At 39.9% G+C, this 17,041-nt stretch overlaps 1 protein-coding gene across 3 annotated transcripts; it reads left to right on the top strand.

The window, feature by feature from the left end:
• The first annotated feature begins 684 nt into the window (after positions 1 to 684).
• Positions 685 to 5,112, top strand: LOC127946282 (uncharacterized). 3 transcript variants are annotated; one of them, XM_052542749.1, is made up of 3 exons: positions 685 to 838; positions 901 to 1,585; positions 4,773 to 5,112. In XM_052542749.1, the coding sequence occupies exon 2, from the start codon at positions 932 to 934 to the stop codon at positions 1,580 to 1,582; it is 651 nt and encodes a 216-aa protein (XP_052398709.1). In that variant the 5' UTR covers positions 685 to 838; positions 901 to 931; the 3' UTR covers positions 1,583 to 1,585; positions 4,773 to 5,112. The 3 variants fall into 3 exon arrangements, with proteins under 3 accessions (XP_052398709.1, XP_052398708.1, XP_052398707.1); XM_052542748.1 differs by having other exon boundaries at positions 685 to 1,117; positions 1,196 to 1,585; XM_052542747.1 differs by having other exon boundaries at positions 685 to 1,585.
• Positions 5,113 to 17,041: the final 11,929 nt, after the last annotated feature.

Genomic DNA, 17,041 nt, shown 5'->3' with positions numbered 1-17,041 from the left:
AGGAGTTAAAAAGTTTGTAGATGGTTTTAAAGAAGTACCAGATTTGATATGTATCCAAGAGACATGCTCATCAAAGATACATTTTATCGGTTTAGATTTTGTAATTCCAGGTTATGAATGTTTGAGATTAGACCGGATAGATAGATCAGGTGGGGGTTGTACAACCTTTGTTAAGAATGGGTTGCAATATAGAAAGGTTGACATTATTTCTAATATTGAGTGTTTGGCTGTGGAGGTTTGGAGTAGTATCAGTTCTATAACGGTGATAAATTATTATAACCCCTGCCAACCTTTGGTATTGTTAGATTTTGATGAGATAACAGAGAAGGTAAGGTGTCCTGTTATATGGATTGGAGATTTTAATGCACACAATCCAATATGGATTTGTTGTTGGCGGCTGTACTACGTTTGAGCTCCGCCACTATACTCTTTTCATTGACAATTTTTAACTTGAAAATCAATTTTACACATCATTGTTTCCGTTTATATAACGCGTGAATATATCCTCTATTGTATTCTACAACAAAAACAATCAGAGCGCCTTGCTATCACTAGTTTTATTTTGATCTCCCGGGTCCGCTATTAGCTTTTAGCCAGTTAGCATCAGCAAGCATGGTTGCTGCTAACTGCGCTTACATTGCTAATACTCTATTCTCACACATTACCACTGCTGTACTCACTGTTACTTGCTTTAATGGCGGATGAATGTCTCCACTCTTTGCAGCTCGAGCTCGAGGCCGTGGGGAAGCAGATTCGCGACCTGGAACAGAAGCAGGCCCAGCTGAGAGAGCGGAGAGCCGCGCTGGAATCATCCCGGGCGGACGCTCACAAGTCCGGGGTAAGTATACAGCGTGCTGTTAACAGTCTCACCACGTCTACTCCGTGTGTTTCTCTGCGCAGGCCCGGTGCACCCAGGACGCGATCTTCCCAGATGTCCTTCACTGTGACGCCGGGACACCACGGACCCTGGGTGCATCCACAGCGGAGGACGCGAGCTGGGTCCCGGGCGACGACTTCTCCCCCTCCTGCCTTCGAGATCTCCATCCAGAACCGCTTTGCTCCCCTCCGCGAGACAGGACGTGACGCTGTGATCATCGGAGACTCCATCGTCCGACACGTAAGTGCTACGTTAGCCGAAGGAAAAGTGCACACTCATTGTTTGCCTGGTGCTCGTGTTCTCGATGTTTCTGCGCAGATACCCGCGATCCTGAAGGACGGCGAGAGCCCCAGAGCGGTCGTGCTTCATGCCGGGGTTAACGACACCACGCTGCGGCAGACGGAGACGCTGAAGAGGGACTTCAGGAGCCTGATCGAGACGGTTCGCAGCACGACGCCCGCGGCGACGATCGTCGTGTCAGGACCACTGCCCACGTATCGACGAGGACACGAAAGGTTCAGTAGACTTTTTGCTTTAAATGAATGGTTGTTGTCATGGTGTAAAGAACAGAAACTGCTATTTGTTAATAACTGGAATCTTTTCTGGGAGCGTCCTAGACTGTTTCGCGCTGATGGATTACACCCCAGCAAAATTGGAGTGGAGCTTCTCTCTGACAACATCTCCAGGACACTTCGCTCCATGTGACTAGTAAGACAATTCTCAAATAACCATTGAGTTTTGTTCTAACCGCTTAAATGCTAAAGGTACTTGCGCTGTAAAACCTATTAAGACTGTGTCTGTTCCCCGAATAGTGAGGTCAAAATATAAATATAATGTAGGATCTAGAAAAAATCTTATCGTAATTAAACCAGAAAAATGTAAAGTAAATGAACAAAAACAATTTTTAAAGTTTGGGCTCATAAATATTAGATCACTCGCACCAAAAGCAGTTATTGTAAATGAAATGATCACAGATAATAGTTTTGATTTACTCTGCTTGACTGAAACCTGGCTAAAACCAAATGATTATTTTGGTCTAAATGAGTCTACTCCACCAAACTACTGTTATAAGCATGAGCCCCGTCAGACTGGTCGTGGCGGGGGTGTTGCAACAATATATAGTGATATTCTCAATGTTACCCAGAAAACAGGATACAGGTTTAACTCTTTTGAAATACTTCTGCTAAATGTTACTCTGTCAGACATGCAAAAGAAATCTAATGTATCTCTTGCTCTGGCTACTGTGTATAGACCACCAGGGCCGTATACAGAATTCCTAAAAGAATTTGCAGATTTCCTCTCAGACCTTCTAGTTACAGTTGATAAGGCGCTAATCATGGGAGATTTTAATATTCACGTTGATCATGCAAATGATACATTAGGACTTGCGTTTACTGACCTAATAAACTCCTTTGGAGTCAAGCAAAATGTCAACGGGCCCACTCATCGTTTTATTCATACACTAGATTTAATTATATCGCATGGAATCGATCTTACTGCTATAGATATTGTACCTCAAAGTGGTGATATTACAGACCATTTCCTTGTATCGTGCATGCTGCGTATAACTGATATTAACTATATGTCGCAGCTTTACCGTCTGGGCAGAACTATTGTTCCAGCCACCAAAGAAAGATTCGCAAATAACCTGCCTGATCTATCTCAACTGCTAATTGTACCCAAAAATACACACGAATTAGACGAAATTACTGACAACATGGGCACTATTTTCTCTAATACATTAGAAGCTGTTGCCCCAATCAAATTGAAAAAAGTTAGAGAAAAACGTACTGTACCATGGTATAACAGTAATACTCACTCTCTCAAGAAATTAACTCGTAGTCTTGAACGCAAATGGAGAAAAACTAACTTAGAAGTTTTTAGAACTGCATGGAAAAACAGTATGTCCAGCTATAGACAGGCTCTAAAAACTGCTAGGGCAGAGCATATACACAAACTCATTGAAAATAACCAAAACAATCCAAGGTTTTTATTTAGCACAGTGGCTAAGTTAACAAATTACCAGATGCCACCTGATTCAAATATTCCACCAACGTTAAACAGTAATGACTTCATGAATTTCTTCACTGATAAAATAGATAACATTAGAAATACAATAGCGAATGTAGATTCTACAGCGTCTAACACTTCAGTTTCATCCATCGCACCCAAAGATAAACTGCAGTGCTTTACAACCATAGGACAGGAAGAGCTAAATAAACTTATCACTGTATCTAAACCAACAACATGTTTATTAGATCCTGTACCCATTAAATTACTGAAAGAGCTGTTACCTGTAGCCGAAGAACCGCTTCTCTATATCATAAACTCGTCGTTAACTTTAGGACACGTCCCAAAACCATTCAAGCTGGCGGTTATCAAGCCTCTTATTAAGAAACCAAAACTAGATCCTAGTGTACTGGCAAATTATAGGCCTATTTCAAATCTTCCATTTATGTCTAAAATTTTAGAGAAAGTTGTGTCTGCTCAATTGAGCACCTTCCTGCATAAAAATGATCTGTATGAAGAATTTCAGTCAGGTTTTAGGCCCCACCATGGCACAGAAACTGCACTTGTTAAAATTACAAATGACCTGCTCCTTGCGTCAGACCAAGGCTGCATCTCATTTCTAGTCTTACTTGATCTTAGTGCTGCGTTCGACACCATAGATCATGACATACTCATAGATCGATTACAAAACTATACAGGTATTCAAGGGCAGGCTCTAAGATGGTTTAGATCCTACCTGTCCGATCGCTACCATTTTGTTTACTTAAATGGGGAGTCATCTCATTTATCATCAGTAAAATATGGAGTGCCACAAGGATCCGTCCTAGGTCCCCTTCTATTTTCAATATATATGTTGCCCCTTGGTAATATTATTAGAAAATACGGAATTAGCTTCCACTGTTATGCTGATGATACTCAGCTATATATCTCAACGAGACCAGATGAAACTTCCCAATTATCTAAGCTAACAGAGTGTGTTAAAAATGTAAAAGATTGGATGACACAATTTTCTCCAATTAAATTCGGATAAGACAGAGATACTAATTATTGGACCAAAAAAACACTACACAGAATCTTGTAGATAATAATCTGCAACTAGACGGATGTACTGTTACTTCCTCTACAGTCAGAAATATGGGTGTTATATTAGACAGCAATTTGTCTTTTGAAAATCATATTTCCAATGTTACAAAAACTGCATTCTTCCATCTTAGAAACATTGCCAAGCTACGAAACATGTTATCTGTTTCTGATGCAGAAAAGCTAGTTCATGCATTCATGACCTCTAGACTGGACTATTGTAATGCACTTCTAGGTGGTTGTCCTGCTTCGTCAATAAACAAGCTACAGGTAGTCCAAAATGCAGCAGCTAGAGTCCTTACCAGGTCAAGAAAATATGATCATATTACCCCAATTTTACAGTCTCTGCACTGGCTACCTATTAAGTTCCGTATCAGTTACAAATTATCATTACTTACCTATAAGGCCCTAAATGGTTTAGCTCCAGCGTACCTAACTAGCCTTCTACCACGTTACAACCCATCACGCACCCTAAGGTCACAAAACGCTGGACTTTTGGTCGTTCCTAGGATAGCAAAGTCCACTAAAGGAGGTAGAGCTTTCTCACATTTGGCTCCCAAACTCTGGAATAGCCTTCCTGATAATGTTCGGGGTTCAGACACACTCTCTCTGTTTAAATCTAGATTAAAAACACATCTCTTTCGCCAAGCATTCGAATAATGTATCTTTTTAATTGTGAGTGTAGTTGCATCTGTTCAAAGGTGCATTTTTATTCATTAACTTGGGTTAAACTAATTTTACTTTGTTGGATCAGCAGCTATGCTAATGATGTCTGTATTTTGTTTCTATGTTTCGCCGTAACTAGGATTTAAACAAGCTCCAGTCTGGATCCAGAACACCTGAGAAGAGATGATGCTGACCCTCAGAGGACCCCAGATGATGCTACCTTGAATCAACAAACAGAACTAACAATTATTGCTAAATGTGTGACTGAATCATATAATAACTTAATTAATAATATTGATAGTTCATCGTCTAGCTGACTACGTCTTGTATTATTATTATTTTTATTTTTTCTAAAATCCTGTCAAATGTGCACAAACTACTAGCTACTACTAAATATTGTAGAAACCTAATTTTCTGTAAAGTTGCTTTGTAACGATTTATTTTGTAAAAAGCGCTATACAAATAAACTTGAATTGAATATGGCGGAGTGATCACAGGGATAAAAATGGTGTAATAGAATAATTTTTAGATAAGTATAAGTTGGTAGTGTTAAATGACGGAGGACCGACTAGGTATAATATTGGGAGAAATACATACACTCATAGATTTATCAATTTCTTCATCAAACTTAGCTAGAATTGGTGAATGGGATTTTATAGATTCATATACAGTAGGAAGTGATCAATATCCAATATTGTGCATGTTTGGTAGGGATTTGAGAAGAGAAGTGGAAAAGAATGTACCTAGATCTAACTTTTCTCAGGCCAAATGGGATAAATACCAGGAGAAAGTTAAGTAGGAAATGTTGATAGTGAGGGTTCTATAGATAACTGGAATACTTCAATTAGTCTCATGATACACGAGGCTGCTTGCTATACTATTCCTGTGAAACCGGAACCTAGGTCACGTATGCTGGTTCCTTGGTGGAGTAAAGAATGTGACGAAGCTGTAAGGAGTAGGAATAAAGCATATAGAAGATTAAGAAAATACCCAATGTTGGTTAATGTAATAGAGTACAAACGTCTAAGGGCAGTAGCAAGATGAATTATAAAGGATGCAAAAATAAATAGTTGGAGGAAGTTTTGTGGTACGTTAGGTCCTGAGACATCAGTAAGGCAGTTGTGGTCAGCGGTACGTATAATGTCAGGAGTATATAAGAGAAGACTGATACCAGTATTACAGAAGGGAGAGGTGGTAGCAGTTTCCAATAAGGAAAAAGCAGACATGTTTGTTGAGAGTTATCAAGCTGTGCATAGATCAGAGAGAATGGGGGTTGAGAGGTGTAGGAAGAGGGCTGAATTGATGGAAGTTAATCAGTGGAAACTGGAGAGGAGCTTAGAAAATGAAAATCCTATTAATTTTTTCTTTTCTTTAAAAGAGTTAAAGGATGCAATGATTTCTGGGGCAAATTCTACCCCAGGGAGAGATAGGCTGTCTTATGAGTTATTTAAATATCTGGATGATTTTGTACTTGAAGAAATCTTAGCTTTGTTTAATGCTGTGTGGGCAGAGGGTCATTTGCCAAAGGAGTGGAAACATGCAGTTGTGGTCCCGGTCTTGAAACCAGGGAAAGTTGCATCTGACCCTAATTCATACCGTCCTATAGCACTCACAGCAGTGACCTGTAAGATTATGGAGAGGATGGTAACTAACAGATTAGTATATTTTTTAGAAACTAGAAGACAATTTGTTGATGTACAGAATGGTTTTAGAAAGAGAAGATCTACAATGGAGTCAGTTGCAGTTTTAGATCAAGATATTAAAAGGGCATTTAGTAATAAGGAAGTAGTAGTGCGTGTATTTCTGGATATTGAGAAGGCTTATGGTTCTTTATGGAAGGAGGCTTTGATGATTAAAATCTTTTACATGGGAGTTAGGGGACGAATGTTTAATTGAATAAAGGAATTTTTAATGAAAAGAACAATTCAAGTAAAGGTTGGTAGTGTTAGTTCAAAAACTGTGGACATAGAGAATGGAACCACACAGGGAAGTGTAATAAGTCCAGTTTTATTTAATATAATGATAAATTATATCTTTGATAAAATAGAGAGAGGATTCGGGTTATCTTTATTTGCAGATGATGGGGCTATTTGGAAAATATATGTATATATGTATGGGTCTCCATTGGAGAAGGTAAAGGTTTTTAAATTTTGGGATATTTGGTTTGAAGAGCGTATGACTTGGGCCGTGCATGTAGGTAAAATTGTGTTGAAGTGTGAAAAAGTTTTGAATGTGATGAGAAGTCTTGCTGGGTGTGGGTGGGGGGCTAATGGGGAGACAATGTTGCTAATTTTTCAGGCCATTATCAGATCTGCTCTTGATTATGGGTGCTTTGTGTATGGATCTGCTTCCAAAACTGTTCTGGCTAGGTTGGATGTGGTGCAGGCAAGGGTTTTGAGGCTGTGTTGTGGGGCTTTCAGATCTACCCCAGTACCTGGCCTGCTCATTGAAATGGGAGAAATGCCCTTAGGGTTAAGACGCATTAAGTTAGGGTTACAGTACTGGGTAAAACTTAGTGGGTGTAATCATATCTTCCCAGCTAGGTATTTGTTGCAAGTGTCATAATAAATAAGTGGGCAAGGAAGATGAACATGGATCAGGGAGGTATCGTATAACACACAAGTTGGTTACCTATGCCCTATTGGGTGCTGCCTGAAATTTGTTGAGATTGGTATTCATCAGGAAAAAGATAAATTGGAGGTTGCAACAAAAATAGAGGAATATCTTAATTCAATTAGTGGAAGGAATATGATTGTTTTTACAGATGGGTCTAGAGATCCAGTTAGTGGGAAAGCTGGTTTTGGGGCATATGTGGAACAGCTAGGTTTGGAAATTGGTCGACGTATTTCTAATGGAAGTTCTGTTCTCACTGCCGAATTAATGGCAATTTTATGGGCTCTATGGTGGATTGAGGAAGGAAAACCTAGGGAAGTCTTTATTTGCTCTGATTCTGTGGCTGCTCTAGAAAATTTACAAGTAGGAAAATCAAAAGCTCGTCCTGACATTGTAAATGATATTTTGATTGTGTTGTTTAGAATTAGATTTTTCTGCAACATCAGGTTTTGCTGGGTTCCTGGACATGATGGGGTGAGGGGGAATAAAATTGCAAAGGAGAGCTTAGGAAGAGAAGTAGATGTCCATGTATTATTAGGGAGAGTGGAACTGAGGGAACAAATTAAAGCGGGCTTAATAAATGAATGGCAGAGGGGGTGGGAAAAGGAAGTTACGGGTAGGCACTACTTTTCAATACAACCTATAGTTAAGAAAAGATGTTCATGTATCATTATAACTGAACCCCGCAGGGATTCAGTTATAATGTGTAGACTGAGGCTGGGGCACTGTGCGTTAAATTATTCTTTGTGGATCGTAGGAAAGCATTTTTTCTGGATTGTGTGAATGTGGGAGTCTTGAAACAGTAGGGCATGTTTTCCTAAAATGCAGAAAGTATACGCAGAAAGAAATATATTATTTTTTAAAATGGCAGGACTTGGAGTTAAGGCTTTTACTCTTTTAACTTTGTTTGCTCACAGTGATGAGCATAAACTGATCTCCAAGGCAGTTCTTCAGTTCTTGCATGATAAGGGACTGTATGTAAGAATTTAGTTTATATTTTGACCTGTGGAGGGCAGTAATACGCTCAGCAGCGTCTACACTGCCGGAATTCTACAAGAAGAAGAAGATATCCAATATCCATTCGCAATATTGGCTGCATCCGAAAACTTAGGCAGGTGACTTGCTGCCTCGCTGTCTTATCAGGCAATGACTTTGCAGGCAGCATTTTTGCATGAAGGCACCTCACGAAACTGATTTTGGACAGGCTTCTGAGGCAGTGTAATGGTTTAATGATCTACAGCAAAACATAGAGAACTTTGGTGATAACTAAGTGAATAGTTCATTACTGCAATATTGATTTCTCGCTAGAAATGACATCAAAAGTGGAAAACGTTGATCAGAAACATACATTTACACACAAACTGACCACCGACCACAACTTTCAGACACCATCTTTCTTTTGTTTGCTTAACTCTCACAGAATGTAACGCACAGGATTGTGGGATATCAAAGGCAGCGAAGGATACATCTATGCTGCCTTCAAAAATCGGCTAAATGAAGGCATCTCAGGAGACAGGAAGTCAAGCTAACATTGAATTCGGACGTGCCTTGATGCCTCACGACCTTGAAATGCGTCCTCCGAAGGCAGCATTTTTTAGTTTTCGAATGCAGCCTTAGTATCTTGACATCATGTAGACAAAGTTTGGTGTGAATTACTTGATTCTACTGGACTGAGTATGAAAAATTCCATTACCTGTTTTTTTTTCCAAAAATCAACATTCAGAGCTAAATAGCTGACTTTCTGTTGGTTGTAGCTGATTAGTGTAAATTGGAAGGTTTTCTGGCTTGATGAGAACAATATATGTTCTGAGTTTGGTATCTGTAGCTAAAACTAACACCCCAACTTTTGTCAAAAGGTGGCACTGTAGAGCTCCTCATCCACGCCCATTTATGAGCTTTTGGCAGTTTCTAACTATCATTAATGCTTATGTATGTCAAGTTTTATGAAATTCTGAGCAAGTTATCTGCCTCAAAAGCACAAAACAAATGTTAAATCTTGACACGTTGCCATGGCAACAGTATTTACCATATCAATATCCACTCAAAGGTTTTATGTCTGCCATGATTTGACATTATACTGATGAAGTTTGAAGCAAATCGAGTGAAAACAACATGCTGAATTGAAAATGATGGTGGTGGTGCTGTAAATTTGATTCCCAATAGTCAGAATTATTAGTTGTTAATTTTTTTTTTTTCTAATAAAAAAGATCTCTAACACTAGCTTGCTCTATTCTTTTTCTATTTTATGTTTTCTTTTTATTTATTATATTATTTAAAAGCCCTTGCTATGTGTACTGCATTTAAGCTAACTGAGACTTGTTATAGCACATATATATCATTGCCCTTATGTTGTTTTTGATCGCTTCCATTGTCCTCATTTGTAAGTCGCTTTGGATAAGTGTATGCTAAATGTAATAATCACATTTATGCGATCAGCATCATACAATGAACAAACCCCTGAAGGTTGATCAAAATCAGACAATGTATGTGTATGTTATTAGAAACTTCCTGTTTCTAATTTCTCTCCATAACTTTGCCTCACCATAAGCAAAGCGTTTGAGATATAAAAGCCCTTTTGCAATTTAGCATAACCAATGTCTTGAGATCATGTTTACCAAGTTTGGTGGCTATTGGTCAGAAATCCTCACAGAAATATATCAAATTCCGGAGCATGTGCTTTTTACACAGCCCTGAACTTCCTTTTGGGTGGAGCCTATGACATGCATTGCACAAGTTGTTTGGCTCAATGAGATCTATATGTTTACTGAGTTTCATATTAATTTGGAAGTGCATGTGTGAGCTATACATCAAGTTTTCTGTCTGTGTTCCGGGGGTGCTGTAGAGCCCCTGTGCAATGTTCGGGTCCCAACCTTCTGCAGCGTCCTAATGGCCATGGATTTCAACATGTGTGTGAATTTTCAAGTGTTTTTGAGTATGTTAAGGACACCAAACCACCCAGGATAGTCGATAAAAAAAATAAATAACAATAATAATAATCCTTAGGAAATCAGTAGTATTATTAAAGTAGCTTAATGTATGTGTCAGGGTTACTGAGGGAGAGGACCCAGATGCAGAATGAACAAGGGATGTTTGACAAATAAGACAAAGCACAATAGGAGGGAGTGGCTTGAACAGTCCAGACAGTAGGATAGGGCATACAACAGTGGAGCAGGCAGATGGGGGGGGATGACCGCCAAAGGGGGGGCCCTGGGTGACAACCAAGTGCAGGACTGTAGAGGAGGCTGTGGAAGGCACCAGACAACAGCACCAGGAACCAAGGGCACTTGGCTATGGAGGTGAAGCCACACCCGTCAGACCTCCATGCAGGGAGACCCAGGGGCCACAAAGAAAGCAGCAGGCAAGACAGGAACAGACAGAGCTCACAAAACACTAGACAAGACTTAAAACAACAAGAGAACAACAACAACAACAATAATAATAATAATAATAATAATAATAATAATAACAATAAAAAACAAGGGCAAAAAGTCAGACAAGAATGCTAGGACCTAGAAACAAGATAAAAGGGGAACTAGAGAAGTAACCATAGCTAACTAACTAAAGTAAAATAAAAAGGTAAAGAAACAAATACAAAATAAAGTTCCAGAAATAACTGGAAATACTAACCAAGAAAATAACTCAAAGGGGAAAATAAGTACTTGAAAGAAAAAGTCAGACTCAGGAGAAATTAAAAATGAGATCCAAAAAAACCCTTAAGCTAGACTAGAATAAACAGTGACAAGATCAACTTAAACTAATAAATACCAGACTTTAACAGACAAGGAAAAACTTCATTAGTATAGATCAGCTAGCAAGCTAAGCAAACACTAACTCACATACAAAACGAACCAGCAACCACATGAGGGAAATGAGCACAATAAATAGAAAGGAAAGCACACAAACACAAGGTGAAAACAATCAATTAATGAGCACCAAACAAGGACTAAACAAGGGGGCGTGGTAATGTGAAACAAGGTGGCAGGACGAAAGGAGCACATGGCCAACATAAACAAAGACAAAGCCATGTGGTCATACACAGGGAAAACGAGAAACACTAAACAAAGACAAAATAGACACAGCTGCCAGGGCAGAACCCTGACAGTATGTGCAGCTTTAATTAATTATTGCCATGCTGTCCATTTGGTGGCACTAGCAAACATGTCCTCCCTGCACTGTAGAGTTGGCCGCACACCGCGGCACCAGGGATGAACTGCTGATCATTCAGCAGAACACACCACAAAATTTAGCTACTCTAAAAATTTGGAAGATCAGTTAACTTCCAGTGACCCAGCTTCAGTGTGGAAAGGTCTGAAATCAATCACCAACTACAAGACACCATCCCCCAGCACCAATCAACAACTTGCTGAAGGACTGAATTAGTTTTATTCAATTCAATTCAATTCAAGTTTATTTGTATAGCGCTTTTTACAAAACAAATCGTTACAAAGCAACTTTACAGAAAATTATGTTTCTACAATATTTAGTAGTAGCTAGTAGTTTGTGCACATTTGACAGGATTTTAGAAAAAAAAAAAAATAATAATAATAATAATACAAGGCGTAGTCAGCTAGACGATGAACTATCAATATTATTAATTAAGTTATTATATGATTCAGTCACACATTTAGCAATAATTGTTAGTTCTGTTTGTTGATTCAGGGTTAGCATCATCTGAGGTCCTCTGAGGGTCAGCATCATCTCTTCTCAGGTGTTCTGGATCCAGACTGGAGCTTGTGTAAATCCTAGTTACCACGGGATGTAAATCCCGTGGCGAAACATAGAAACAAAATACAGACAACATTAGCATAGCTGCTGATCCAACAAAGTAAAATTAGTTTAACCCTTGTTTATTGACGAAGGAGGACAACCACCTAGAAGTGCATTACAATAGTCCAGTCTAGAGGTCATGAATGCATGAACTAGCTTTTCTGCATCAGAAACAGATAACATGTTTCATAGCTTGGCAATGTTTCTAAGATGGAAGAATGCAGTTTTTATAACATTGGAAATATGATTTTCAAAAGACAAATTGCTGTCTAATATAACACCCATATTTCTGACTGTAGAGGAAGTAACAGTACATCCGTCTAGTTGCAGATTGTAATCTACAAGATTCTGTGTAGTGTTTTTTGGTCCAATAATTAGTATCTCTGTCTTATCCGAATTTAATTGGAGAAAATTATTTGTCATCCAATCTTTTACATTTTTAACACACTCTGTTAGCTTAGATAATTGGGAAGTGTCATCTGGTCTCGTTGAGATATATAGCTGAGTATCATCAGCATAACAGTGGAAGCTAATTCCGTATTTTCTAATAATATTACCAAGGGGCAACAATATTGAAAATAGAAGGGGACCTAGGACGGATCCTTGTGGCACTCCATATTTTACTGATGATAAATGAGATGACTCCCCATTTAAGTAAACAAAATGGTAGCGATCGGACAGGTAGGATCTAAACCATCTTAGAGCCTGCCCTTGAATACCTGTATAGTTTTGTAATCGATCTATGAGTATGTCATGATCTATGGTGTCGAACGCAGCACTAAGATCAAGTAAGACTAGAAATGAGATGCAGCCTTGGTCTGACGCAAGGAGCAGGTCATTTGTAATTTTAACAAGTGCAGTTTCTGTGCTATGGTGGGGCCTAAAACCTGACTGAAATTCTTCATACAGATCATTTTTATGTAGGAAGGCCTTCAACTGAGCAGACACAACTTTTTCTAGAATTTTAGACATAAATTGAAGATTTGAAATAGGCCTATAATTTGCCAGTACACTAGGATCTAGTTTTGGTTTCTTAATAAGAGGCTTGATAACCGGCAGCTTGAATGGTTTTGGGACGTGTCCTAAAGATAACGACGAGTTTATGATATTGAGAAGCGGTTCTTCGGCTACAGGTAACAGCTCTTTCAGTAATTTAGTGGGTACAGGTGGATTATTGTGGATTTGAAACACCCCACACCCATTCTGACCATCTCTTTACATGACTGTTAATATATCTAGCAATACCCCTCTCCCCCCTCCAGCACTTCAGATCTTCGAAGATCATTTGCGCCATGTCTTCAGAAAGAACAAAAGAAGAAAGGCACTAGGCCCAGATGGTGTGGCAGCAGCCTCTCTGAAAACCTGTGCTGACCAGCTGGCCCCCATCTTTTCAGAGATCTTCAACAGATCACTGGAGCTGTGTGAAGTCCCTGCCTGCTTCAAATGCTCCACTATCATCCCTGTCCCAAAGAAAACAATGATAACAGGACTTAACAACTACAGACCGGTGGCTCTAATGTCTGTGTTGTTGAAGTCATTTGAAAAACTGAAGGACATCACTGGACCCTTACTGGAACCCCCTGCAGTTTACCTACCAGGCAAACAGGTTTGTGGATGATACAGTCAACATGGGACTGCACTTCATCCTGCAGCATCTGGATAAATCAGGGACTTATGTGAGGATCCTGTTTGTGGACTTAAGTTCGGCCTTCAACACCATCATCCCAATACTCCTCCAGACTGAACTAACCAATCTCTCTGTTCTCAGCTCTATCTGTCTGTGGATCACCAGCTTTTTAAAAGTTAGGCAGCAGCTAGTGAGGAAAATTCATGTCAAACAGCCACTCCATCAAAACTGGTGCCCCTCAAGGTTGCGTTCCTACCCACTGCTCTTCTCCCTTTACACCAAGGACTGCACCTTTAAAGACCCCATGAGTCTGCTTACAGACAAGAGGTTGAGCAGTTGGCTGTGTGATGCAGACTAGGCTGTTGCTCTACAGTTGCTAAGGTACCCGGGCTGGTTGGTAGGGTGTTCAATGTGGTTGTTAGGTTGTTGCTATGCGGTTGCTAGGGTATGTAGGGTGGTTGCTATAGTGTTACAATGTGGTTACTAGGGTAGTTGGGTTGGTTGCTAAAGTATTACTATGTGGTTGCTATGGTACCCAGGTTGATTTCAAAGGTGTTGCTATGCAGTTGCTAAGGTATCCAGGGCCGTTGCTAGGGTGTTGCTATGCGGTTTCTATGGCACACAGAGTGGTTGCTATGTATTTTATATGTCTGTGGTAATACGCGCCTGTCAGTCAATAGTGGTGGGTGGGGCTACTGCAATATGACGTCATATTGTGGACAAAATCCAAACCACTCGTTTTCTGAGCTTGGTTTGGTTTGATAAAGATAAAAAAAAAAAAAAAGACTGGATGGATTTTTATCATTCTAAGATGGCTGTGTACACTTTAGGAGTAAACTTAGCCTGTATTTTAAGTCCAAGTTTGTCCAGCTAGCAGTTAGTCAAAGGGTAATCAGTCTTATTTTTGGATTAAGGTAACTTATAAGACTAGTCTTAACCTTGTATGCAACTGGCCCCAGATGTTCACATAGCTTCATTTTGAATACGAATAAATAATAAGGTCATGCACAGACTATCAATCCTGTCTCTTTGAATTTAAATTTAGATTTAAGTCGCAAAAAACCTCTATGTGAACACACCTGCCTGAATAAAGTGCGGGGGAAATACTTGAGACAAGCTATCTCAGTATTAACAATATGAATATAGTGGAATGAGAAAACGTGAATGTTGTTATACTTGGTGGCATAACACTGAATGAATTTGACCAAAATTTAGAAGCATGGCTTGTACGGTATGGCAGTATTAGTCGTTATCTGCTTATTGATGACCCAATATCTGAATTTCATCGGCAGGCTATAATAGAGTTTGCACATAGCTCTTCAATAAAGAACCTGAAGCCTCCTTTGCCTATAAGTATTGTTAGCACTTCAGATGCAGATGTCATATTCATTCAAATATCATGTGTAACCTGCCACATCACAGAGGATGGGAGAAAGTAGAGATGGAACTTTCTCACCAAACATTTCTCCAGTACTGGGTATTGAAAGCCAGAAAACTCAAAACCTGTCCAAGGAGAATGAGATGAATACTGTGCCTAATACTGGTGGAATTAACAAGCCTTCAGCCATAGGAATGCAGCATTCAGTTGTGACTATGGATATGATAGATCCTCCTGGTGTGCAAAGAGTCATGGTTGAACATGTTTTGAGGACAAGTGATGTGACAGCCCAGCATACTTCCCTATGTCTCAGATTTTTCTCAGGGAAAATTCCACGTCCACCCAATGAACCAGACTTCGAAACATGGCGAGCAGGTATAGAATTCTTACTGGACGATCCATGCTGTAATTTCCCCAAAGGTCCAGAACAGAAGCTCAGAACCTGAGGAAATTGCTGAATTAACAAGACAGGTTGCAAAGTTAAAAGCTCAATTAACTGTCTCAGAATCACAGAAAAAAATCTGGGCTCAGGAGCCCTTCTGCTATGTCACAGCCCAAGCAGGCTAGACAAGAAGACAGTGAACCAGTCAGTACTGATGGATTGACCTCGGCTCAACCTCATCCGGGCTACTGCTTTCACTGCAGAGAAGATGGTCATAATACCGTAAATTGTGAAAATGATCCAAATCCTGCCAAAGTAGAAAGCAAACGATGTCAGCTGAGGGAGAAACAGGCTCAGTGGGACCTGAAAAACAGAGTTGCATCCCCACGGTTAAACTCCAATCAGTCTCTGTAGCAGGGCATACAGAAACTGAGGAAAGACCCACATGACCTAAAAGACCTAGAAGAGTATTCAACAAATGTTGTGAAGAAGTAATATAGAGAAAATTACCAAGAGGATTGGTTGGAATGAAGTGTACTGCCCGGTTTGTTGTTCAAGGAACTCTAGTGAATTGTTTGCTACATACGGGTTCCCAAGTAACCACCATTCCACTTTCCTTCAACCACAATCATCTATCCAATCGCCCTATGGAGTCACTTGAGTCTTTACTAGAAGTGGAGGGAGCAAATGGGCAGTCAGTTCACTACTTGGGCTATGTAGAGCTCACTCTGACATTTCCCGAGTTCTTGGGAGTAAAAGCAGAAGGTACCACATTAGCTCTAGTGGTCCCTGATTTGATGATCACGCCCCAAGTCCTTGTGGGAACCAATTCTCTGGAAGCTCTTTATGCAAACCATGCTCAAGAAAGCCCCAGAAACATCCATCCAGCTTTTAATGGATATCGAGCAGTAATCAAAATTCTGGATATCAGACACAAGCAAATGAGCACTGAAGTTCTGGGGTGTGTAACGTTGGAAGGAACTACTCCTAAAATTTTGTCTGCGGGGAGTGTAGCTATTCTTGATGGAGTTGTTCATCACTAGGGCAGCCAGATGTCTTCTATGCCAGGTGAATTATTAGTGGCTAATGGACTACACATTGCCTGCTAAACGCTCTCACAGTTTACCTGTAGTGGTGAGAAATGACACCCAGACGGACACTGCTGTTCCAAAAGCTGTGATCGCTGAAATGTATTCTATTCAGCACATGATTGAGACAAGCCAAGACATGATGCCCCTCAGACTCAGTTGAACGCTGGCAGCTCACAGATAAAATTTGATTTTGGTAATTCCTCTTTACCAGCAGAGTGGAGGACCCGAATATCAGCTTTATTGAACACAATGCCAGAGGTGTTTGCCTTACATGACATGGCTTATGGCCATACACATAAAGTGAGACATATCAAACTTAGTGATGAAACTCCTTTTAAGCATCGAGCTAGGCCCTCAGGATGTCGATTCTGTTCGCAAACATCTGCAAGACTTGCTGGCTGCTGGAATTATTAGAGAATCTGAGTCTCCCTTTGCCTCCCTTTGCCCTCTCCTGGTGGTGAGGAAGAAGGATAATTATGTACGTCTTTGCATCGACTTCAGACAACTTAACTCACAAACTATAAAGGATGCCTATTTGCTTCCCAAATTG

This window comes from Carassius gibelio, chromosome A24, assembly GCF_023724105.1.
Source record: "Carassius gibelio isolate Cgi1373 ecotype wild population from Czech Republic chromosome A24, carGib1.2-hapl.c, whole genome shotgun sequence".
Lineage (NCBI taxonomy): Eukaryota > Metazoa > Chordata > Actinopteri > Cypriniformes > Cyprinidae > Carassius > Carassius gibelio.
Note: the sequence above shows the minus strand (reverse complement) of the source record. Positions and strands in the feature narration are given on the sequence as shown.

Excerpts from the sequence above, each read along its gene's own strand:
- LOC127946282 (XM_052542747.1), top strand. The coding sequence starts at position 695 with ATGGCGGATGAATGTCTCCACTCTTTGCAGCTCGAGCTCGAGGCCGTG.